General features: G+C 44.0%; 1 protein-coding gene across 1 annotated transcript in view; it reads right to left on the bottom strand.

Moving 5' to 3' along the window:
• The window catches only part of myo3b (myosin IIIB), a 398,335-nt gene that overhangs the window by 72,065 nt on the left and 299,354 nt on the right, over positions 1-26,916 (bottom strand). Inside the window, exons 30-32 of the mRNA XM_033024000.1 lie at positions 16,162-16,282; positions 7,637-7,694; positions 5,625-5,694 (exon numbers count right to left, since the gene is read on the bottom strand). Of these exons, the coding sequence (XP_032879891.1) occupies positions 7,667-7,694; positions 16,162-16,282 (149 nt within the window). The 3' untranslated portion in view covers positions 5,625-5,694; positions 7,637-7,666. The remainder of the gene's footprint in view (positions 1-5,624; positions 5,695-7,636; positions 7,695-16,161; positions 16,283-26,916) is intronic.

Here is a 26,916-nt window from a genome sequence, read left to right as displayed (position 1 = left end):
TGCCCCCCTCCCCCGTGATACCCCCCCTCTCCCCCATGTCTCTTCCCCTGTCTTTTCGGTGTGCGCTCCCCCCTTCCCCCCCCCCCCCCCCCCCCCCCAATGCCCACACACCGGTGCGGCTGTAGCTGCTGGTGCTTCTGGGTCGATCCGAAGCCTGGCTCTGAGGGCGCCAACGGCTGATGCTCCTCCGGGGCACGGAAGAAGGGAAAGGAACGGCAACCTCGAGATCCTGGGGAGGGAGAGTGGGGGAGGAGAGGGCATAGAGGGAGAAGAGTGGAGTAGGGAGGGGAGTCATGGAGGGAATGAGGGAGTAACTGAGAGTAGGGGAAAGGAGCGGTGAAGGAGGAATTGGGGGAGGTTAGGAGAGGGAAAAGAGGGAGGAGGTGAGGAGGGAGAGGGGAGAATAGAGGGAGAGGAGGAGGGGGGGGGTAGAGGAGGGGGGGAGTGGGGGAGGTAGGGAGTGGGGAATAGAGGGATAGGAGGGGTGTAGGGAGGGGAGAGGAGTTACGGAGGGAGGGAGGGAGTGGCTGAGGTTAGCGGAAAGGAGAGGGAGAGAGAGGTGAGGGAGGGATTGGGGGAGTGGAGCAGGAGAGGGAAAAGAAAAGGGAGGGTGAAGAGGAGGGGGAGAGAGTGCTGGGGGTGAGGGGAAATGAGGTGCGCCTGTGCAGTTGCTATGGGTGAGTGGTGGAATATTGCGTTGGGGGACCAGGCCTCCTGTGTGACAGGGACCCAACGGGTCCCACTTAGTCTAGTATAATTCTAAACCCCAAGGTTGGGGTGCCTGCACTGATGACTACAGCATGTCAGTTCCATGTTGGAGTGAGCCTAGGATCATGAAGTATTCAATAATCCACCAGGAAGAGTTATGCTAAATAACATAGAACTAGTGTACGGGTGATCAATCTTCAGCATGGACTCAGTAGGCTGAAAGGTCTGTTTCCATGCTGTATTTCTAAACTAAACTATCACTTCCTTGTTCTTTGAGATAGCCGTCTCTGACCCATCACGCCTCACTCAGAGGATTTCCATTCAGTTCAGTTCTGTTGCAGTTTGGATTGTCCATAAAGGTTTTATGGAACCTCCTCAGGGGAGTGGAAGTTGCCTGTGGAGAGACAATGCAGGGGGTCTCAGGAATGCTATATTTTAGACCACCAAGTAGGAGGATAAACTCAACTGTGGTAACTGCAGAGGCATTCCATTGTCTCTGCTTCAAGGAATGTCATTACCGGTGTGGGTATAGATTTGCAAATAGCTAAGCTGCAAGAACATATCCCTGTGGGACTTTATTAGTTATAGCCTTCCAATCTAAGAAAGATCAGTTTTGAACCCACACTTCATCTCGAACACTAATGGGCCTGTCCCACTTAGGCGATTTTTCAGTGGACTGCCGGCGACTGTCAAATTGCCAGCAGTCGCCTGAAAAACCGGCAACTGGAACGGCGACTGTCAGAGTGGAACACACACACACAAACACATTGCTTCCTTCACCAGCCCGTTATGCAGGCGGGGGACAGGGCAAGCGGGAGGAGCGCTGTTTAAAATATTCACACGGTGCAAAGCCAAGGTGATACAGACAGACACCGCGATGAACGGATGAGAAGGTCGGCGCTGTAAAAAGATGACTAAAGCACAGTGTACAGTAAGTCCTTTAAAAGAGGGGAGACAACTTTTAAGAAGCCAGAGATACACGGCTGTGAAGCTCGGCAGACATTTAACATTACCGGTCGGTTATCCTTGGTTCTGAAAACTACTGCTTACCTTTTTTTCCCAATGAGCCAATGAAATTCACCGGTCAGCACCGGCTACAACCTACGAGAACCTCTGAGAACCTTCGACCTCTTGGCAACCCATTAGGACCTCCTGGCGACCCACCTACAGCTCGAGAATTCTCGCTATTCTCCATGGCGGCTTCATTCTAGTCGCCGCTATTTTTTCAACATGTTGAAAAATTCACGGCGACCATAATGAGGCCGCGATTATTTTCCAGAATGCGGGAACTCCTCACGACCATGAAGGCGACTCCCCGGCAATCACCGGCAAAATTGTGGCAACAGCATAGTCTCCTGCAGTCGCGTAAAAAGTCGCCTAAGTGGGACAGGCCCATTACCAATTTTCTACCCACATCAGGACTTGAGGGCCTGAGCTATAGAGAAAGGTTGGGCAGGCTAGGATTTTATTCCTTGGAGTGTAGAGGATGAGGGATGATCTTATAGATGTGTATAAGATCATGAGGGGAATGAATAGAGAAGCTGCACACAGCACTCATACTAGGGAAATCATGAAAGAGGAGGCATAGGTTTAAGGCAAAAGAGGAAAGATTTAATAGGAATCTGAGGGGCAACCTTTTCACACGGGGGGATTATGTGGAACAAGCTGCCAGAGGAGGTACTTGAGGCAGGTACTATAACAACAATGAAAATACATTTGGACAGGTACATAGATAGAATAGGCTTAGAGGGATATGGGCCAAAACCCAGTCAGGAGTGGCTAGTGTAGATAGTGCATCTTGGTCAACATGGGCAGGTTGGGTGAAAGGGCCTATTTCCAAGCTTTATGACTATCTGTAAATTACCCTAATTCCATCTGCCCTAGCTTTGTTGACCCATATGGAAGATCATCTACTGCCCTGTAAAATCCAAATACATCTGATCTACTGGTTTCCCCAAATCTATTCCACAAAGAACTCAAGTAGATTAGTAAAAGATGATATACCTTTTGTTAAGGATAGCAGAGCTATGTTCTTGAAAACAGGAGACACGATTTGACGTTTATATGTAAAACCCTTACGTGTGTAGGCGGCGCGACTCTCGTCAGCAGCGGCCTCTGCAGTCCGTCTGCGTTTTTATTATTTTATGTCTATGTTTTAATGTAGTTTTTGTTATTTTTGTTGGGGTATGTGTGTGGGGGGGTGGGGGTGGTGTGGGGGGGGTTGGGGGTAACTTTTAAATCTCTCCCTGCACGGGAGACCCGACCTTTTCTTTGTCGGGTCTCCGTTGTCGTTGGGGCTGCAACGAGGAGCGGCCTCCAACAGGAAAACCGGGGTCTCTGGTGCCGACTACTCACCTCACCGTCGCGGAGCCGGCCGAGTCCAGAGCGGGTGGAGCTGTGGTGGACGCTGCTGCGGCCCGACCCCCGGAGATTCGGTGGCTGCAACTACGGGTTTGGCGGACGGCACCGGGAGCCCGCGGGTCCCTGGAGGGAGACCGCTTTTCGGGGCTTCCGCAGCGGCGACTTCTCCCGCCCGAGTTGCGGGGTTGAAGAGCACCTGGAGCGGGGCCTACATCACCGCCCCGCGCGGCTTGGAATGGCCGCGGGAGTTTGCTAGCGCACGCCGGGGGCTCTAACACCAAGACCCGGTGCGTGGCCTTGCATCACCCGGCGTGGCTTTAATGGCCACGGGACAATTCGCCATCGCCCGCCTGGGGCTTTGACTTTGACTCTGACATCGGGGGGGAGAGTGCAGTGGAGAGAAAAGTTTTTTTGGCCTTCCATCACAGCAATGTGATGGATGTTTATGTAAAATATGTTGTGTCTTGGGTCTATTTGTTTGTAATGTATGGCTGCAGAAACGGCATTTCGTTTGGACCTCAAGGGGTCAAAATGACAATAAATTGAATTGAATTGAATTGAAATATTCAAGAGAATATTGAAGAGACGTGCAATTCCAGAAGTTAATCCGGTAGAAGCAACACAAGATTACACTGTAACTTTTAGTTTTAGGGTTATAGGCTTATTATTGTCACATGTACAGTGAAAAGCTTTGTTTGGGCATGCTATCCAATCAGATCAGATATAAGCAACATAAATACAATCAAGTGAACCTCAATTACAATGGATAGAGCAAGTGCGGAATTTTGTTCTCAGCATTGTCGTACATTTTTCCATAGACAAAGTCCAATGTCCACAATGGGATAAAGATTGAAAGGACAGTATTTTAGCTTATGCAATAAAAAAGGAATAGAGAAATTATGCTTTACTTATGTAAAGTACAATGACAACAATATATTCCTTTGAGAAGATCAGAGACGCAGAAAGCCTGGAGTGGGTTAAATCTGTAAATCAAGTGAATATGTGAATCATTCTTTTCTTTCAAAGGGTAAAAAGCCAAGTGGTATAAATATACATGTGTATTTACGATGTATGCACATATATACAAAATAGTCGGAGAGTGAAATAAACAAGATTCACATGGTCTTTTCTGCATTACACGTCTCCATGTCTCTGATTTATGATATTCCTGGTACTCTCCATTACGTCTTCTCATGAGAGCAGGTTAAAATCATAGCATGTGGGACAAACAATGGCCATCTGCGTGTAGCGTAGACGGCAATTTTAGCTACCTGCATACGTGAGTCCCAGTGAGAGTGGAGGATCAAAACTCCACTTTACAGAGTAATTTTTTTAGAAAAATAATTATACACATGAAACAAGGTAATGAAAAGCAGTATTTTGAAATTACTTTGCCAATAACTTACATGTTTGCCACTTTAGTATTCTTGTGCATTATTTTAGACTGCACCACAAATCTTTGCACCAATCTGCTGTTGTTCACTATCGTTAACATGTATGCTGTTTACTCTGTGAGTTGCATGCAAATAAAGAATCTTTTTGCACCCTGGTGTATAAGACAATAAACTGATCTGAATCTAAAGCCTGGACAGTATAGCACAAAGTCATCAGCAGCAGTCACATCTCAACTGAAATTAGCCCATTTGAGTCAAAAAGGCAGATCTTGTTCTGTCAGGCTGTAGTGTAATCAAGCATTGAAGCCATGAGCAGCAGAGAAATGTAGATGATGCACACAGTGGACTAGAACATACAACCACAATGAAGCTCTTCTGGAAGCCTTTTACCAGCCAAAGTCCCATGCATAACTGCTGAAGAATCTCAGCAAAGTCAGCACGGTGGCGCAGCGGTAAAGTTGCTGCCTTTCAGCGCTTGCAGTGTCGGAGTACCGGGTTCGATCCTGACTAAGCCTGAGTAATTTACTAAGGCTGTCTGTACGGAGTTTGTACGTTCTCTCCGTGACTGCGTGGGTTTTTCTTCCCAGATCTTCGGTTTCCTCCAACATTCCAAAGACATAGAGGTTTGTAGGTTAATTGGCTTGGTATTAGTGTAAATTGTCCCTAGTGTGTAGGATAGTGTTAATATGCGGGGATCGCTGGTCTGTGCGGACCCGGTGGGCCGAAGGGCCTGTTTCCGCGCTGTATCTCTAAATTAAACTGAACTAAAGTTCAGCTCTGCTTTTAGACTCGACGGGGAGTCCAGTGGAAGCAGCGAATTAAGATTGTCCAGGCAGTTTGAGACTTCCACATTCACGCAGGTCCTGAAACTTACTGGCACTTATGTTGAGCAATGCCAGCCACAATTATGACACAATTGAACTCTAATTGGGTTAGTTTAAACTAGGTTTGTTCCACTCAGTATTCATCAGAGCTATTTCCCCTCTTGCTGGTAGCATCTCTATCCAAACAGTGAATGCAAATAAAGCAGTTTTAGCTATTGTTTATATAGTTGGGATTTGTGAAAAGAGAGAAATAACAATTTGTTCAATTGCACAATTACCCATTATTCACTAATTAATGTATGCTTTGGGCAAGTATTCATTCCAAACCCAGGCTTACCTTTCATAACTGGATGAGACTGAGGCTTTGTTTTATTTGGTGATTGAAGATTTGCCATGTCATTGGAATCCTTTGCAACGACAAAAAGGACAATTTACATTTAGCAAGAATAACATAAAATAATTAAAGAATATACTCAATATTCTTCATCTTATTTTACAACAATTCCAAACGCCGACAAACAAATAAACATACTGGTAATAGACAGTCAATGATCCAAAATTAATATATTTTAATTTACTAAGTATAAATGATTTAACTAAAGTTTTCTTAAAATAATAGTTTCCATTCTTAGCCTGCAAATGTTTGTGATGGGGGGGATAATATACTTGTAACAGATATTGTGAAGTTATATCACATATTACTTGTAAACAAACAAGGAAATGGTTAGACACAAAATGTTGTAGTAACTCAGCGGGTCAGGCCAATCTCTGGAGAAAATAGACGGGTGAGGTTTCGAGTCAGGATCATTCATCAGACCCAACCTGAAACGTCACCTATCCATGTTCTCCAGAGATGCTGCCTGACCCGCTGAGTTACGCCAGCATTTTGTGTCTACCTTTGGTATAGACCAGCATTTGCAGTTCCTCTTTATTACATTAAAGGAAATAGTTATCAAAGATAATCATCTTTGCATGGTTAGTAGAAATAACCCTCATAATTTGAAGAAAGTGGACCCTTATTTCATACGCATCTGCAAATCTTATGTAAAGAACATTACTGACAACATAGGTGACTTTTTGTAAGTAACGAGTCATATTTTCTAAGTAGAATAACTTACATAAATGTATAAAGGATATTATTTTTCCCCAAACATGAATTGAACACATTGTGCATCAGTAATAGCACACTAATAACTTCTAGTCATGCTAATGACTTATATTTTTAAATAAAAGCACAATGGGAAAGTATTAATCTGTTTAAGATTTCGAACAACATACTCCAAAGGTTTTACCTTTTAATCTTACATATGCTTAACAGAGTTACTGGCAAATCTATGCATTTCTATTTCATCCTTTCAACATCAAGTGGTAAGCAGCAAAAACTGGATCATACATCAAAGACTATGCGCAGCTCCAAGTCATAAAATGACTCTTCCATTTCACATATTGAATTCAAGCAGAATATCAAAGTGTTACCAAAGAACCTCAGGTCTTAACAGAGAAAAGGGCTTTAACATCTGTAGAATGTGAAGTGCAAGACAAATCACCTCAGGGAAATGCTAGCGTTTATTCACAGCAGCAAATTTCCAGCCTTTTGATTCTCTTATTCACTGTACCACCCTGTCTCTCCACAGAACCAGTTCTATGCAAGGAACCCTTTGTCTCAAAAACTTCAAACATTGCTATAGTGGTTTCATGTTAAGATAGTACAGCAGGGCAGCTCTGAATATATCTCAGACCTGTGCATTTAGGTTTTTGAACACAGATTGTGTGTTTGAGTGTGTGTCTGTGAGAGAGAGAGAGAGACAAAGGGGGTATGGAAAAAAAGTGTTTGTATGTGTGTAAGAGCAAGTGTGTGTGTGTGGGAGAGCATGTGTGTGTGAGTGTGAGAGCATGTGTGTGTGTGTGTGTGTGAGAGAGCATGTGTGTGTGAGAGCAAGTGTGCATGAGCATGTGTGTGTGTGTGTGAGCATGTGTGTGAGTGTGTGTGTGTGTGTGAGCTTGTGTGTGTGAGCTTGTGTGTGTGTTTGTGTGAGAGCGAGCGAGAGAGAGAGAGAGAGAGAGAGAGAGAGAGAGAGAGAGAGAGAGAGAGAGAGAGAGAGAGGGAGAGAGAGAGAGAGAGGAGAGAGAGGTGGAGAGAGAGAGGGAGAGAGATAGATGAAGAGCGCGTGAGAGGGAGAGAGAGGAGAGAGAGAGTGAGTTGTGAGGGTAGGAGCGACCCTGGCGAGCGAGAGAGATAGCGATGAGGAGACGAGGCGAGGGAGTGCGCGGCGTATTGCTGGAGCGAGATAGAGGAGTCACCAGAGTCGGTGAGAGATTGGGAGGAGCAAGTGTAAGAGAAAGTGTTACCTTTTCATCATTCGGACTTCAATGCCTCCTTTATGAAATTCCAACACGATTGATATGACTGCAAATGAACAAACAAATGGAAAATTCAAAGCTACAAGAAATATAATGATGCATTATAAAAATATAATGCCTGTGCAACAGAAGAACATTTAATGACACGTTGATCAATATGTTTCCATTATATATGCAGAATATCTGTCAGAATTACTTTGCTGGTTTCTTCCTCAAGAATAAAAAGGACCATTGATGTGGTACAGTTTACATCAAAAGTACACGCTAGCACTGAAGCTTATGCTGATCAAACCGACTTGTTTAATGGCATTGAATCAAAAGTTCCCAGGGTGTTTCACTTACCGACAATACCTTGCAAAATTCTAAGGTGAGTGGGTTTGTTCATTAGTAGCTTACAAAGCAGACTTAAAAGATAAATTCAGGGTGGATGAAGTGTAGGAAGGATTGTTGAGCTGAAACCAGTCCTTTAGATTCACCATACACAAACTCAGCTGTGACTTCCAGTGACAAGAAGCTTTTGCTATATTATATTATGTTCTAATGTAAATAAATAAGCACAGCGATAATTAGGCTGTTTGGATAAATAAGGACTATAAATCTATAATCTAATTACTTTTTTCTCTTGATCGCGCTTTTTACGCGGAATGGTTCAAATTGTAACAGGAAGAATGTGGAGGCTTTGGAAAGGATGCAGTGGAGGTTTACCAGAAAGATGCCTGGATTAGAAGGTATTAACTACAGGGAGAAAGACTGGATAGACTTGGTTTATACTCTCTAGAATTTAGGAGATTGAGAGGGGATCTTATAAAAACTTACAAAATTCTTAAGGGGTTGGACAGGCTAGATGCAGGAAGATTGCTCCCGATGTTGGGGAAGTCCAGGACAAGGGGTCACAGCTTAAGGATAAGGGGGAAATCCTTTAAAACCGAGATGAGAAGAACTTTTTTCACACAGAGAGTGGTGAATCTCTGGAACTCTCTGCCACAGAGGGTAGTCGAGGCCAGTTCATTGGCTATATTTAAGAGGGAGTTAGATGTGGCCCTTGTGGCTAAGGGGATCAGAGGGTATGGAGAGAAGGCAGGTACGGGATACTGAGTTGGATGATCAGCCATGATCATATTGAATGGCGGTGCAGGCTCGAAGGGCCGAATGGCCTACTCCTGCACCTAATTTCTATGTTTCTATGTTTCTATGAGAGGTTGGACAGACATGGCCTGATTATTCTCCATGCAACTGTGTATTGGGTGAACTGCTACATTCTCACCATGATACTGAAGTAACTTTAGCCAAGTCTATCATACCCTATAATAGACACAAATTGCTGGAGTATCTCAGCGGGTCATGCAACATCTCTGGAGAAAAACGATGGGTGACGTTTCGGATTGGGGCCCTTCTTCAGACTGAGAGTTGAGGGGAGGGATCTGGAGGTAAATCACAGAGAGGGAGCAGTGAGAGGGTTTCACAGAACTCTGTCTGACAGAGAAGGAGAGCTTCTTCAAAGTAGGCATACCTTGAGGCGATTTCGCTGCGGAGTAGACAAAATGTGTAGAAAAGAACTGAAGATGCTGGTGTACGCCGAAGATAGACACAAAGTGCTGGCGTAAGTCAGCGGGTCAGGCAACATCGCTGGAGAAAATGATGGGTGATGTTTCGTGTTGGGTCCCTTCTTCATACCGAATGTAGAGGGTCTCACAAATCATAACCCGAACTCTGTGATTTACCTCCAAGTTCCCTCTCCTCTATTTTCAGTTTGAAGAAGAGTCCCAACCCGAAATGTCACCCATCCTTTTTCTCCAGAGGTGCTGCCCGACCCAATGAGTTATTCCAGCACTTTGTGTCTATCTTCGGTATTATCCAGTTCCTGCAGTTCCTTTCTGAACCCTGTAAAATATACTCTTATGGTGAGGCTGGGTTAATATTTTAGAGCTGCAACAACTGTAGCTTTCATTTATTGAGCAATGTTAATATCACAAAACATCTCAACATGTTGCAGAGATGCATAAGGCCAATGTCCAAAAAATTAGTCAATGAGGTAGGTTTTAGTCAACCTCCCTGTGACCACGTGCGTTTTCTCCGGGTGATCTGGTTTCTTACCACATCTCCAAATAGGGCAGGTTTGTAGGGTAATTGGCTTCTGTAAATTGTCCATAGTGTGTACGATAGTACTAGTATACGGATGGTCACTGGTCGGCACGGACTCAGTGGGCTGAAAGGCCTGTTTCAGCGCTGTATGACTAAACTCAGTATGTTGGAATGGGACAACAAGCATAGATGGATGAGTGATTTAATAGCAGAAAATATTAAATGGAGGGAAGCCAGGGACAGAGGTGGTTGCAGGTGGTTTTTGTGATGGCATGGAAATGTGGCCCAAAATAATTTTGAGTTCAAATATGACTTCATGGCATGAAGGGATTGTTTCAGTTTCATACTGTTGCCAAGAATGGACAGTCTGTAGTTAGAAATAATGTTAGAAAGGCACTTTGGAATATTTAGCTGGAGATTTATGCTCATCTATCTCTACATGTTAGAGTGGTTGAGTACTAAAAGGTGGCTAACATATCAATTTTTAAAATGGTATACAGAGCCAAATGCAGATCATTACAGATAATTGCTTAGCATTTATGAAAAGTAAAGCTTTGCAGATTTTAAGTAAATTTGAAATGCCTATAATTTATTTGAGAAAGTAAGTAGAAACAGACATTGCAGATTTTGTAAAAGGAACAGCATGTTTGATAAGGCTGAGAGTATGTTTGAACATGACTGAAAGGTGGCGCCAGGAATTACTGAGGCGTGATGTGTATGGACTTTCCAGAAGCTTTTGATCAGGCAATTATGAGTTCTATGGAAATGTAGCAACTTCAAATGAAATCTGGTTGCAAATGAAGTGTCAAAGAATAGAAGTCATAGAGTTATAGAGCCCTACAGCGTTGAAAAAAAGCCCTTTGGCCCAACTTGTTTGTGTCAAACAAGATGCCTCTCCTACACTAGTCCCGCCTACCCACATTTGGCCCATATCTCTCTAAACCTTTCCAATCCATGTACCTGTCCAAATGTATTTTAAATGTTGTGATAGTACTGTTAATTCCGGCCAAATTTGAGAGGCTAGGACACTAAAATTGAGTAAAGGCTTCTGGACTGCTAGGCCATTTGGTCAATTTAAATGTGCCTTCTGCAGAAATAGGACAAGCTGCAGAATGGTGCCAGTTTGTCTAGAGACTAGATAAGAGCTGCAGGAAGAGAATGGAAACATCTGCAGATCCTGACAATTAGGTGCAAATTGCATGGAATGGATTGGATGAATGCAAACCAGACATACACATTGTATATAATGTTGCAAAGCTTTACTTTGCTAGATGTTGATTGGATTAAGTATTGAGCCTTGTCTGGGTTTCTTGAATATCAAAGCACATGTTGCGATGTTTATTTCCTCTTCGGAAGTACCGTTTGAATACATTGTATTAGTCACTGTATTATTGGGTTAGGGAAATGTCTATCATGTACTGTGTTAATCGATATATGTTATTGGACTGTATAGAGATCACCCTTATGTGGTTCGGCCCCTCAAGGTTCGGGGACCTATAAAAGGCCGCTCCCACGAGGTCCTGTGTCGATCTTCTGGGAGAACGCTTAGGACTGCGTGACCTTCTGGAGTGTCTCTGCTTGAGCGAGGCTAAAGAATTATACCAAGCCTATAAACCTGTACATTTTTGGAGAGTGGCAGGAAACCGGAGCACCCGTGGAAAACCCATGTGGTCACAGGGAGAACTTAAAAACTCTGTACAGACAGCACCCGTGGTCAGGATCGAACAGATGGAAGGTGAACTATTATTCTTAAACACGTATTTAATTCATTACGAGTGCAGTACCGTGCCGCCTTGCCAGGGCATTTTTTGGGATGTTAGAGGACACCTGGAGGAGACTCACGGTTTTGTAGAGAGAGCACGCAAAATCAGTATCTGGGTCCATGTTGTGAGGCAGCATCACCCCACCACCCCATGAATGGTGTTCAGGAACTGAGAGAGTGCCATGCCTAATTCCTAGCTTACTACCTGTTACGAGAAATTAAAATGTGGCCTGTTTTTGTTAGAATAGACAATATTGGGGGAATTTGGCACAAGTGTTAAAAATAATCAAGGAATAATCAATAAAAATAATCAAGAAATATTATTCTGAAGATAGACACAAAAGGCTGGAAACGTCACCCATTCCTTCTCTCCAGAGATGCTCCCTGTCCTGCTGAGTTACTCCAGCTTTTTGTGTCCATCTTTGGTTTAAACCAGCATCTGCAGTTCCTTCCTGCACAAGGGTATTATTCGGATCGTTTCAGGGTTCTAGAATGGGAACACACTTAAACAAGATTAAATGTGGCAGAGTAGCACAGTGGCAGGAGTTTCAAAGAGAGCTGCAAAGCTCTTTGTTATGACTACACTCATGGCCGATGAACATCCACATGGGCCTAATGGCGTGTTTCCATATTGTAATGTTGACGTCATTTATATACTGAATGTATAATGAATGTATCCCTAACCAGACTGAAGAAGGGTCTCGATCCAAAACGTCACCCATTCCTTCTCTCCAGAGATGCTGCCTGTCCTGCTGAGTTACTCCAACTTTTTGCATCTATGAATGTATATAATGTCTGCATAAAGAAGAACTGAAAACAACTGAAGGGAATATAAATAGAATTTAGTGGACAATGTGGGAGCAGCTAGATGATCTTGACTTTGCAGACAACATAGCTCTCCTTTCACACACACAGATACAAATGCAGGAGAAGACGGACAGACTCTCACAAGCTGCAACAAAACTTGGTCTTACACCCAATACAGCAAAGACACAGGTGATGAGGATCCACTCCAAAACCAGCAACACTATCCTTATGCACAGCACTGCTCTCGAGGAGGTAGAAACATTCACATACCTAGGCAATGTTGTGGACATCACCGGAGGGGCAGAGGCAGACATAAAAAGTAGAATCAATAAGGCTAGGATGGTGTTTAACATGCTCAGGAAGATCTGGAGCTCAAAACACATCTCAATCAACACCAAAATACGCATCTTTAACTCAAATGATGCTGTATGGATCAGAGACATGGAAATCAACAAAAGACACTACAAACAGGCTGCAAACATTCATTAACACCTGCCTTAGGAGAATACTTAATATCAGGTGGACAGACAAAGTAATCAATGTGGACCTGTGGAAAAGAACAAGCCAGGAGCCCATTGACATACAAATTCGAAGGAGAAAATGGAGTTGGATTGGACACACCCTCAGGAAACTTGCCACAAACATCACCCGGCAAGCCCTGAAATGGAACCCCCAAGGAAAAAGGAAAAGAGGTCGCCCCAGGAACAGCTGGAGAAGAAGTGTCCAATCAGAAATGTCTGAGAGTTGGCTCAACTGGTGAGATCTCGAAAGAACTGCCAAGAACCAAATGAGGTGGAGGACATTTGCTCCCTGGAGGAGCAAACGGCTTAAGAAGAAGATAAAGAAGGAGCTTGTCATCTACTTCAGGAAGCGGAGTCTTAATTATTGGTACTGAAGTGGAGATGGTCAAGAATTTCAAGTTCCGAAGGGTAAATATCACCAACAATTTATCCTGGTCCAACCATCTTGATGCCACAGCCATAAAAGCACATTAATGCTTCTCCAGAATACTAAGAAAACAAGCTATTTCCAATAACTGTTTGTAATTTCTACTGGTGAACCACAGAAATTATGCTATTGGGTATATTATAACTTGGTTTGGCATTTGCTCTTCCCAAGGTGCAAGAAATTGCAGAGAGTTGTAGACATGGTGCAGTTCATCACACAAACCAGCCTCTCCACCATCGACTCCTCACACATCCTCAGGAAAACAGCCAACATAATCAAGGAGCACTCACACCTGAACCAGGGGGTCACAATTTAAGAATAAGGGGTTGGCCATTTAGGACTGAGATGAGGAAATAGTACGTGTTTCACCCAGAGAGTTGTCAATCTGTGGAATTCTCTGCCACAGAAGGCAGTGGAGGCCAATTCACTGGATGTTTTCAAGAGAGAGTTAGATATATCTCATCGGGCTAACGGAATCAAGGGATATGAGGAGAAAGTAGGAACAGGGTACTGATTTTGGTTGATCAGCCATGACCATATTGAATGACGGTGCTGGCTCGAAGGGCCAAATGGCGTACTCCTACACCTATGTTCTATGTTTCTACACCATCATCATTCCCTCTACTCCCCTCTCAAACCGTGCAGAAGATACAAAAGTTTAAAAACATGCACCACCAGATTCAAGAATAATTTTGCTCCACCGTGATCGGACTATTGAATAGAGTTTGTTTTTTAGTTTAGAGATACAGCGCAGAAACAGGCCCTTCGGCCCACCGGGTCCATGCCGACCAGCAATCCCCGCACATTAACACTATCCTACACCCACTCGGGACAATTTTTACATTTACCAAGCCAATTAACCTACAAACCTATACGTCTTCTCATAAACTAAGTATGTAGCACGATCTCTCAATCTGCCTCATTGCAGCCCTTGCACATTTTTTTTAAACCACACTTTCTCTGTAGCTGTAACACTATATTCTGCACTCTCTGTCCTTTCTCTTTTTGCCCAACATGTTGCACTTGCGTCTTGACTGATTGTGCTCATATGAGATATGATTTTCCTGGATAGCATGCAAAATATAGATTTTCACTGTATCTTGATACACATGACAATAATAAATCAATACCAATACCAATAATTATGAAGTGCTGCAAGACCCAAAGTTCAGCATGTCTAATCAACACTAAACAGGAAAGAGATTTGCTTTATCTAGTGCCTTTCACAAAAACAGGACATTCCCGGGGCTTCTAAACCAATAGAGTAATGGTACTCTAATTGTAATTACTGTTGTAATGTAGAAAAATATCTATCTATATATTAAAACTCTGTGGCTGTGTGTGTGTGTGGCTGGCCGGGTGTATGTCAGATTCCATTTTCAGATTGGATTTTTGCCCTTTGATTCCTTGGTCCGTCAACACCAAATGCTCAAATTTCGTCATTTTTTCCATTCTCTTACATTCTTTTACATTCTCAGTTCCACTCCTCATTAAATGTTGTTGTGTTTAAGTACACATAAAATCCCCCCCCCCAGAATTTCAGAATGTAAAAAAAAAAACAGCTCTCACCCATAGAATGTTGGTCAACGTTCCATCGTGTGATGTCACAATGCCATCCTCACAGATGTCCAATCGGAATGAATCTCATTTACATTTGCCTTTGCACCAGCCCCAGCCCCAGCCCCCCCCACCCCACAGCTTATGTCAAAGCGCGTGATCACGTGTGTGGGAATAGAGAAAGAGGATTGGGGATGATAGGGTATGGGGAACAGATGGACTGCCCCTACCCCTCCCCCTCTCCCTCCCCACTCTTTCCCCTCTCTCCCCCCACCCCTCTCCCCCTCCCTCCACACTCTTCCCCCTCCATCCCCCACCCCTCTCCCCCTCCCCCACACCTCTATCCCCCTCCCCATCCCTCTCTCCTCCCACCCCTCTCCATCTCCCTCTCCTCACCCCTCTCCCTCTCTTCCCCCTCCCACCCCCACCCCCCTCTTCCCCACTCCCCTTCCCTCTCCCCTCACCCTCCTACACCATCTCCCCTCCCCCCGCACCCCCACACCTCTCTCTCCCTCCCCATCCCTCTCTCCTCCCCCTATCCCACCCCTCTCTCCTCCCCCTCTCCCTCTCCTCACCCCTCTCCCCCTCCTCCCACCCCCATCCCTCTCTCCTCCCCTCCCCCACCCCTCTCCCTCTCCTCCCCCTCTCCATCTCCCTCTCCTCACCCCACTCCCTCTCCTCCCCCTCCCGCCCCATCCCTCTCTTCCCCCACCCCTCTCTCTCCCACCCCTCTCCCTCTCTCCCCACTCCCTTCCCCCTCCCCACTCTTCCCCCTCCCTCCACACTCTTCCCCCTCTCTCTCCTACTCCCACACATCTCTCCCCCTCCCCTCTCTCCTCCCCTCCCCCACCCCTCTCTCCTCCCCCCACCTCCTCCCACCCCCATCCCTCTCTACCCCACCCCCTTCCCTCTCTCCTCCACCCCCTTCCCCCTACCCCTGTGTCCCTCTTCCACCACTCCCCCTACCCCACCCCCTCCCTCCCCACTCTTCCACCTCTCCCTCCCTTCCCCTCCCACTCTTTCCCCTCTCTCCCCCCACCCCTCTCCCCCTCCCTCCACACTTCCTCCTCCCTCCCCTACCCCATCTTCCTCCCCTCCCTCCCCCACACCTCTCTCCCCCTCCCCATCCCTCTCTCCTCCCCCACCCCCACCCCTCTCTCCTCTCCCTCTCCCTCTCCCTCTCCCTCTCCCTTACATCTTGAGCAGACCCATCTCCTAATTTAGTCAAAATTCTTCTTTATTTTCAAACTTTTAGTTAACCACTTTCCTTTTTGTATGTTAAGCTACTTGTGAATATTTTTTTAAAGTATTGTTTGAGTCATGTAAAACTTGTTTAGTAACTTCGCCATTAACTCACAGTGCTTTTTCAGAGTCATTGCTGGATCTATATTTCGTGCTCTGGAATTCTTGTCCTCTTGATAAAATATCACGTTCTGTCATCATTTTATATTCTTTGCGAGCCAGATATCCCCTGGCACCTACAAAAGATGATAAGCAAAATTAAAAATAAGGTATGCTTATGCTCTGGAAACATTTAGTTAAAAAGACTGAGGAATTATTGACCAAGGAATATAGTATGCAGTTTCAAATCACTTTAGGCTTTAGAGATATACTTTCAAGAGAGAGCTGGATAGGGTTCTTAAAGATAGCGGAGTCAGGGGATATGGGGAGAAGGCAGGAATGGGGTACTGATTGGGGATGATCAGCCATGATCACATTGAATGGCGGTGCTGGCTCGAAGGGCCGAGTGGCCTACTCCTGCACCTATTGTCTATATAGTGTGGAAACAGGCCCTTTGGCCCACTGAGTCCGCACCAACCAGCGATCACCCTATACAATCACCTAGCACTATCCTACACACGAGGGCCAATTTACAGAAGCTGATTAACCTATAAACCTGTAGGAAGGAACTGCAGATGATGCTGGTTTACACCGACGATAAACACAAAATGCTGAGTGACGTTCTGGTCGAGTCTGAAGAAAGATCTTGACCCAAAACGTCACCCATTCCTTCTCTCCAGAGATGCTGCCTGTCCCGCTGAGTTACACCAGCTTTTTGTGTCTATCTAAGAATTTCATTGTCCCATTCAGTACATATGACAATTAAACTGTCTTAACAGTCTTTTGACTCTCAATCATTGGAGCACTCTTTTGACTCTCAATCATTGGTGACACTTTTTCACACAAAGGGTGGTGGGTGTATGGAACAAGCTGCTGGAAGAGGTAGTCGAGGCAGGTACTATGCAACGTTGAAGCATTTAGACAGGTACATGGATAGACAGATAGGGCCAAATGCAGGTAAGTGGGAAAGTTGGGCCGAAAGGCCTGTTTCCACGCTGTACAACTCTGACATTTGAGCACTTATGTAAGAAGGTTTTTCAAAACTCATCTATTCCCAGCCCCTTCTATTTTATCTGTTATGTGGGGAAATATTACATTATGGTCGTCACATTGTTTGCTTTGACAGCAATCATTTCAGTGGGATACTGTAATGATGATGAAGATAAACTGCCTTCTTAGAAGCAGGATAAGCAGAGTACAAAATGCAAAGTTATGCCAGCTACTGCATCACTATCCGAAGGAATGGTGCCGGAGAATGCAGTGGCTATTATATATAGGATTATCAGAAATGTATTTAGAAATAATTTACTTGTGCTGTAGCTGCCTCGCAGTAGCCAAAACAATTCTGTCCACATTGTCACCTCAGTAACAGCAGCAAACAGGAAGGAGCAATAAAATAATTTATCGTATAACAAAGCCTGGCATGAACAGCCTCAGAACAGTTTTATAAATGCTTGCACTACTTATAGAGAAAAAAACTTTTGTAATAGTATATTAAAATAGACATGAAACAAGAAAATAGATTGTACAGAAAATCGCCAGATCAAGTCGCCTTTTATGCAAAAGATTTCAATGTTGAAAAGGAATATTAATAACTAAAGTTTTTCACTTCAATTTTCTCTCTTTTTCAATGCTGCAATGGCATGATATTGAAACTCCATAAAGGAAGATGCTGATGTTGGTTTTTATGCTGAATTTGAATCTTTTGCTTTGGTTTGTAACTATCAGTTTTTAAACAATGCCTCAAAGTTCAATGCCTTTTCTGGCATAACTTTAATGTACAACAATCTACCCATCATGTCCCGAGTGAGCTAATTTATAGCTACAAGAAATATTCTGTTTTTTCATAGCCAATACACTAGGGGCTGGTTAGAATGAGAATTAAAAAGTGCAGCTGTTGTCAGAATCAACTGAAAAAAAATTGGAAATGAAGAGTTGTGAGCTTGAAAACTCAACTTTCAATCGAACATTCTACTGCTAGGAGGTATTCTAAGGCACTTTATTGGCATTTTGTTCACAAGGACCAGATATACTTCAGGCTGAATCTAAAATCATTGGAAGAACACGTCCCATAGCCCAAAAAGAAGGCCTCACAGGGACAAATATGGCAATTCCTACGGCAATACCCTTGTATGCTATTTCAGAAGAGGATAGAGTAAATGAGAATCAGGTACTGTTTAAGGAATAAGATTCCAGTGTTTATTATGTTTTCCCTAGAATACACAGATGGTATTTCAAACATGGACTTACATGAGGAGGTACAAGGAACTGCATATGCTGGAATCTTGCATAGAATGGGGCGGCGCAGTGGTGCTGCAGTGGGAGCGTTGCTGCATCACAGCGCCAGAGACTCCCCGGGTTCAATCCTGACTACGGGTGCTGTCCGTGCAGAGTTTGTTCATTCTCCTTATGACCACATGGGTTTTCTCTAGGTGCTTCGGTCCACATTCCAAAGTCGTGCCGGTTTGTAGGTTAATTGTATTTTTTAAATTGCCCCTAGTCTGTTGGATGCGAAATAGAGAAGTAGTGTATGGGTGATCGATGGTCAGCGTGGACTTGGTGGGCCTGTTTCCATGCTGTATCTCTAAACTAAACGCAGAATCTTGGAGTAACTCAGACCGACCCACCCTTCTATTTGAGGAGTGGTATGCAAGAAGAAGCAGCAAGAAGCAATTATACATCGTTTAATTGAAAGATACAGCAAGGAAACTGGCCCTTCAGCCCACTGAGTCTATGCTAACCACTGATCACCCGTTCATACTCGTTCTATGTTATCCTATTTTATATTCACTTCCTCCCCGCAATTTACAGAGGCCAATTAACCTACCACATGTCTTTGGGAGGTGAAATGAAACAAGAATAGCTTGACAAAATCCACAGGGAGACACAGTATTTCTACCTCCATGGAACTGCAAACGGCACATGGCATCGGGGAAATTAGGTTTCTGACTATGGTAATAGTAATGCAAGTTGTTGTCTCTCAGGGCTTTCTTTGGTAATATTTGATCAGCTGTCTTAGAGACAAAAATATAGACCCCATTGGAATGGAAATGAGGCAGCAACTGCACCTGCTATGCTACCGTGCCTGTCAGAAGCAGCATGAGAACTTTCAGGTCTGGTTACCTGCCTACTGCATTGTTAACTCTATGGTTATGAGGATAATGGCCACACCTTTAAAAAACATAGAACAGCACAGCACAAGTACAGGCCCTTCGGCTCACAATTTCTGGCCAAACAAGACACCAAGACCAACTCTTATCTGCTTTCACATAATCCATATCCCTCCATTATCTGCATATCCATATGCCTTTTCAAAGGTCTATCATATCTGCCTCAACAATCAACCCCAGTAGTGTGTTCCTGGCACTCACCACCATCTGTGTAACAAAGTAGCCCTGCAAAACTCCTTGAAACTTTGCTCCTCTCACCTTAAAGCTATACCCTCTAGTGTTTGATCTTTCCATCCTGGGAAAAGAGTTTTGACTGTCTACCCTATCTGTTCCTTTTATACATGTATCTTTTTTTTAGTTTAGAGATACAGCACGGACCATTCGGCCCACTGAGTCCGCACCGACCAGCGATCCCCGCACATTAACACAATCCTACACACACTAGGGATAATTAACATTTAAACCAAGCCAATTAACCTACAAACCTGTACATTTTAGGCGTGTGGAAGGAAACCGAAGATCTCAGAGAAAACCCAGGCAGGTCACGGGGAGAACGTACACTCGGTAGAGACAGCACCCATAGTCAGAATCGCACCTGGAACTCTGACGCTGTAAGGCAGCAACTCTACTGTTGTGCCACCATCACTGTGTAGCACCGTGGAACAGCTGGTAGAGTTGCTGTCTCACAGCGCCAGAAACCCAGGTTCGATCCTGACCATGGGTGCTGTCTGTGTGGAGTTTGCATCTTCTCCCTGTAACCATGTGGGTTTCCTCCGGGTGCTCTGCCTTCCTCCCACATCCCAAAGATGTGTGGGTTTGTAAGTCATTTGGCCTCTGTAAATTCTCCCTAATGTATGTACGGAGTAGATGAAAATATGGGTAACATAGATCTAATGTGAATAGGTGGTCGATGGTCGGCGTGAGCTGAAGGGCCTGTGTCCATGCGGTATCTCTAGACTGCACACCAATTTTTCATGTTACTAGTCTCCCACTGTACTTGTTTGGCATCCCAAACATTTTGAACTATAGGGGATGGGGGAGGATCGATTCTTGAATAGGAAGAGGTTCATGTTCCTAAATTTTTTAATAAACAGGTTCTGTGATACCATAAATAAAATATTCCATATCAATATGGGATATGTTGTAAATTGTGAAAAAGCGTTGCTATTTTAAACTTCAGTTCTCCTTGATCTTCCCAGAGTAGAAAAGGTGTCAGTGCCAAAATCTACCTCTCATCCCCATAAATGTGACCTAAATGTTCAGAAAAGGTGAGTGATATATCTCCAAAAAACAAACTATCAATGGGAGGACCAGTTAGTTTGTGAAAGTGCCACTCACTAGTGTGATCTCGGTGCAAAGTCCGTAAATTTTGTATGCCCTCTTGTATGGCAGGCAGGATCTCTGGCACTTGTTCCTGTAGTGGACTGATTACCCAAATTTCAAGTAACTCATGCATTCCCTCACTCTCACCACCCACTATCTCTCTCCCACCCCCCATCACCTCTCTCTCACCCCCCCCCCCCCCCCCCCCCCCCCCCCCGCCTCTCTTCCCTCTCCCACCCTAGTCATACAACAAGTTCCACTGTTGCTGGCCCTGATTTGTTTTGCCCATTTCTCGCCTCCAGTTTCCCCCCCCCCCCCTTCTATCTTTCAGTCTGAAAAAGGGTTCCTACCCGAAACGTCACCCATTCTTTTTCTCCAGAGACGCTGCCTGACCCGCTGAGTTACTCCAGCAATTTGTATCTGTCCTGCTTCCTAATAAATATACCTTGTTATGCTCCTTTTGGACATTGAACTATTTCTCTGGAACTGTTACACTACAAAATGAGGCACAGTGGTGCAGCGGTAGAGTTGCTGTCTTACAGCGCCGGAGACCCGGGTTTTATCCTGATTATGGCTGCTGTCTGTATGCAGTTTATACGTTCTCCCTGTGACCACGTTGGTTTTCTCTGGGTGCTCCGGTTTCCTTGCACATTCCAAAGACATGTCAGTTTGTAGGTTATGGGCCACATGGTCTGTTTCTACGTTGTATCTGAAACTGTAAACAATGCTGAGAAACTATCTTCTGCATTCTGGTATTTTTCTCTTCGTTCTACCTCATTAACTTGTAGTTGGCTTGATTGTGTTCATGTTTTAGTTTTAGCTAAGTTTTAGAGATACAGTGTGGAAACAGGCCCTTTGGCCCACCGAGTCGATGCTGACCAATGATCACTCCTACACTAGTTCTATCCTTTACACTAGGAATTCACACTGGTTCTATCCTACAGAAGGTCTAAGATGTAGAATTTACAGGGCCAATTAACATACAACCTACACATCTTTGGAATGTGGGAGGATACCCGAGAACCCAGAAAAAAACCCTTTGGTCACAGAGAGAACTTGCAAACTCCACACAGACAACACTCGTTATCAGGATCGAACCCGGACCCCTGCACTGTTCGGCAGCCACTCTACTGCTGCGCCACTGTGCCACCCACGTAGAGTATTATCCAGTCTGAAGAAGGGCTTCGACTCAAAACATCACCTATTCATGTTCTCCAGAGTTGCTGCCTGACCTACAGAGTTACTCCAGCACTTTATGTCCTTTGTTGTATTAACCAGCATCTGTTGTTCTTTGTTTCTATGGTATTATCTGATTTGATTGGATAGCATACAAGCAAAAGCGTTCACTGCATCTTGGTGCACATGGCAATAATAAACGTAAAGCTAAACCTTTCAAGGGCTGGCAGGTGCTGCTTCCTCAGTTTGGTCTTATTGAACTTGATAGTTGTAACCATTTTCATTTCAATGGGGTGCAGATTAATGTCCCCAAGACAGCTGATCAAGTGGTAACAAAGAAAACCCTGAGAAACAACAAAACTCATCACTATTACCGAGGTCAGACAAGCCAATTTTCCTAAGATGGACACAAAATGCTTGAGTAACTCAGCGGGTCAGGCAGCATCTCTGGAGCAAAGGAATAGGTGACCTTTTGGGTCAAAAACAGTTCTTTGGACAATTTTCCTGATGTCATTCAATTTGCATTTTCATGGGCTGCTTATTCAGAAGGGTTTGCTACAGATGCAATAAAGTAGTGATCCACTCGATTGATCTTCACTATGAAGGAAATCATTCCATAATATTGTTATTAATAAGACGCATGAACTCAAGAACTCTTTTCATTGTCCGGCAACCTAAAGTGAGAGGATGCATGCTGACGTGATGGCCCATAGTATCAAATTATTAATTGTGAGGAACACAATTGTTTATCAACCATTTGAATCTGGCATTCTAGTCAAGTGATACCATCACAGGCATGGAATGTCTGGGTAACACTGGGAGAGAGAATTAGTCTGGTGTTATAGCAAAATAAAAGGGGTAAAAGACAAATGTGATCACTCTCTTGGGAGCTGGCATGTATTTGATGAGTGAAGTGGCCTCCTTTGGGTATTGTTATGAATATGAGGTAAGATCCCACTGAGCCGAGCACTGCTGCTTCCCAGTATCCTGCTGAATCGATTATGAAGGCACAGGACTTCAATCCACATGTACTTTGGCACATTCCCTCTATTTAACATAAATATCAGGCTAATCACCATTTTAATGGATTTGCAAATAAGCTAATCCATCAAGTTACTCATTCGTAAGCCATCCCGTGGGATGGTCTATGATTTGCTTCCTCTACAGATGAGAGGAAGATGCCTATGCATGAATGCTTTTAATGTGGGCTGGCTGATGCACATCTCATATCATGTGGCTTTGATACAACAAGAGGTTGGTGGAATGACAAGGTCTAAGATGATTGGAGTCAGAGTTCTTCTGACAATGTATGCACACGAAGGGCCTGTTTTCTTGCTGTATCTCTAAACAATGCTGAGAAACCTTTGGCACTTTTCTATTAGCTCCACCTCTCGTGCTTGCAGTTGGCTTGATTGTATTCATGTTTTAGTTTTAGTTTAGTTTTAACGATACAGAGTAGAATAAAGGCTCTTTGACCCAAAGGGTCTGTGCCGACCAACGATTACGTGTACACTAGTTCTATACTGTGGTACTAGGTTCCCAACAGCTTCAAAAGGGCATTTATCATACCCAAGTACAAGGTGACATGCCTTCCAGTAGTACTTGCATCCACCATAATGAAGTGCTTTGAGAGACTAGTTATGGCACAAATCAACTCCTGCTTCAGAAATGACCTGGATCAGTTTCAATTTGTCTAATGCCGCAACAAGTCAACAACAGATGCTCTCTCCCTGGCTCTCCACTCTGCCCAGGAACATCTGGATAACGGGAGCACATATGTCAGGCTGCTGATCATCGACTACAGCTCAGTGTTCAGCAGTGCAACAAACCTTCAAACTCATCACCAAGCTCCAAGCCTCTATTGTCCCTTTGCAACTGGATCTTTGACTTTCTCATTGGCAGACCTCAATCAGTGCAAATCGGTAACAACACCTCCTCCTCACTGACCATTGCACATGTGCCCCTCAAGGCTGCGTGCTTTGCTGATGAGGTCTGCTGATGAGAAAACTGGAGATCCGGTTGCAAAGAGACGTACAGGATTGGAGCTTGCTGATGAGTTTGAAGGTTTGGTAGTAATGAACTCTACCCAGCTCTAATCTCTCAACAGCCATGATAGTATAGCTAAGCACAGCTTCAATGCCATCAGTAAGTTCTCCAACAACATCACTTTACTTGGTCGAATCACTGGTAGTGACGAGTCAGTGTACAGGAGAGGGACCAAACACCATAGGGCAGCACAGTGGCGCAGCGGTAGAGTTGCAGCCTGACAGCGCCAGATACCAGGGTTCAATGCTGACTATAGGTGCTCTCTGTATGGAGTTTGTACATTCTCCCCGTCACCACGTAGGTTTTTCTCCGGGTGCTCGAGTTTCTTCGCACACGCCAAAGACGTGCAGGTTTGTAGGTTAATTGCCTTCTGTAAATTGTCCTTAAGTGTGTAGGATAGAACTAGTATATGGGTGATCATGGTCATCGAGGACTCGGTGGGCCTGTTTCCACGCTGTATCTCTAACCTAAACCTGGTGGAGAGGTGCCACAACAACAACTTCTCATTCAACATCAACAAGACCAAGGAACTAATGCTGCCTGACCTGCTGAATTTGACCTGCACCTTGTGTTCTGCTCAAGAATCCAGCACCTGCAACTTCTTGTGGCTCCAAGGAATTAATCGTTTACTTCAGAAAGGGGAAACTGGAAGACCACGCATCAGTTTTCATTGGTGGGTTGGCAATGGAGAGAGTGAGCAGCTCCAAATTTCTGGGTGTTAACATCTCGGAATGACCTGTCCTGGCCCAGATATAGATACAATCATGAAGAAGGTACGCCAGCACCTCTACTTTATGAGAAGTTCAAAGAGATTAGGTGTGTCTCCGAATACTTTAACCAACTTCTGCAGATGCAGTGTAGAAAGTACCCTGACTGGTTGCATCATGGCCTGGAATGACAATTCCAAAGCACAGGGACTCTAGAGGTCGCAGAGAGCAGTGAACTTAGCCCTGTTCATCACGAGCATAGCCTTCCCTACCATTGAAAGCCACTACATGAGGCGCTTCTTCAAGAAGGTGGCATCTTTCATCAAAAATCCCCACCCTCCGGGCCATGCACTCCTCCTACTACTACCATTGGGCAGGAGATACAGAAGCCTGAAGTTCCGCACCACTATGCTCAAGAACAGCTACTTTCATACAACTATCAGGTTCTTGAAAAAAACCCTACCACAATATCGAACACTGTGGTTCACTTCCTGCATTGTGATGGACTTTTTTTTCTAACTGTGCTTTTGCACAAATATCTTGCTTTTTTTATAGTCTTCTTTCTTTTAGAAATTTAAGGTGTAATTTACTTATAACCTAGGTCTAATTTATTTTTTTGTGTGTTTGTTTGAGCCTACGTGCCTGCGATGCTGCAGCGACTAAGACTTTTTCATTGTACCTGTACCTCACCGTGCTTGTGTATATGACTAAAACATGACTTGACTTGACAGTAGGGGCGACTCATTCAGCTGCCGTCAAAACTCAGCGTATCCAAAGGCCATTCATTCAGTCAGCTTTTGTCTCCCACTTGTCCTTGAACAAGGGAGACTCTGCTTCCTATGCTATTCCAGGGCATTAGGTGTTCAACTTTCAAGAGCAAAATAATGCAGTTCTGTCTATGGAATGTTCAAGCTGATGGCAATATAAATAATGAATGCATTAACTCAACTTGAACTTGCTTATTTCTCAGGTGTTTCCTAAATATAATATAGAATTTGTGAGGAAGCTATTGCAAAAATCTAAACAGTTATATTGTCATTTTAAATAGGAACCATTTAAAACAATATTTCAATGGAATATCTACACTGAATTATCTTGTTGCTTATTTTACTTAAACAGTCAGGGCACAAATTCTTGAGTGGCCAGGTCAATCACCTGATCTGAACCTAACTGAGCATGCCTTTTATGTGCTGGAGAGAAGAACTGAAGGGGACTAGCCCCCAAAACAAGCATAAGCTAAAGACAGCAATAAAGGCCTGGCAGAGCATCACCAGAGAAGACACGCAGAAACTGGTGATGTCAATGAATAGCAGACTTCAAGCAGTCATTGCATGCAAAGGATATGCAACAAAATACTAAACATGGCTACTTTCATTTACATGACATTGCTGTGTCCCAAACATTATGGTGCTCTGAAATGGACCATGTATAATCACTGCTGTCATTTCTACAAGGTGAAATGAAAATGTATAAAAATGGCCTTTATTAAAATCTGACAATGTGCACTTCAACCACATGTGATTTTTTTCTATTACAAATCTCAAATGGTGGAGTACAGAGGCAAATAAATAAATGATCGGTCTTTGTCCCAAACATTATGGAGGGCACTGTATATTAGAATATTGTTATCTTTTTTATCTGCTTTTGATGGTTCAATGGTTAGGGAATAGGCAAGGCCATCTGAGACCTTTGGGCCATTAGCTCTTGTACTTGAAAGAAATGTGTTTATTTTTAAAAATGCTAATGTGATCTACCTCAAAGCAATAGCTTTAACAAATGAACAAAATAAATGAGTTACGAGTTTTCCATGAGGAGCTACTTTTCCCTGTTCTCCCACCTGTGAGCATCAGCTGTCAGAATCACTGAACAACATCATATATGCAAGATTAATAAAGTACCATACAAATCAAAGTAGGCAGAGTAAAGAGATCAAGAAATATTCAGTTTAATTTCTGCATCCTCTCACTGTTTGGACTTTTACAAAATATAATTCAGGGTCTCTGTAATGTTCGCTACTCTTGACAGAACACTGCCAGGAGGAGGGTCATTGATAACAAATAGACTGGCCCTCTTACACTACCCTCACAGTATCTGGCATTGGTTCTGATGAAAGAAAACCTGTTAAGGTTAATATCCCCGCTTTGATCTCTGTTGAGGCGAACCAGAAATAATTAATTTACATTATAGATGAGAAAAATGTTGACGGTATGAAAAGGCATCTTGCTTCTGGTATGCGAATGTTCTGCGAGAGAAGAATCTGAAAGAAGAGGAAGTGAGGAGACAGAAGGATAAGCGCCAGAGCTGCCTTTATAGTAGAGTACATGAAAGGAGATTAGATTCTAACGTAAT

The sequence above is a fragment of the Amblyraja radiata genome, chromosome 7, assembly GCF_010909765.2.
Source record: "Amblyraja radiata isolate CabotCenter1 chromosome 7, sAmbRad1.1.pri, whole genome shotgun sequence".
Classification (NCBI taxonomy): domain Eukaryota; kingdom Metazoa; phylum Chordata; class Chondrichthyes; order Rajiformes; family Rajidae; genus Amblyraja; species Amblyraja radiata.
The sequence above is the reverse complement of the archived record's forward strand: the minus strand, read 5'-3'. Positions and strand labels throughout refer to the sequence as shown.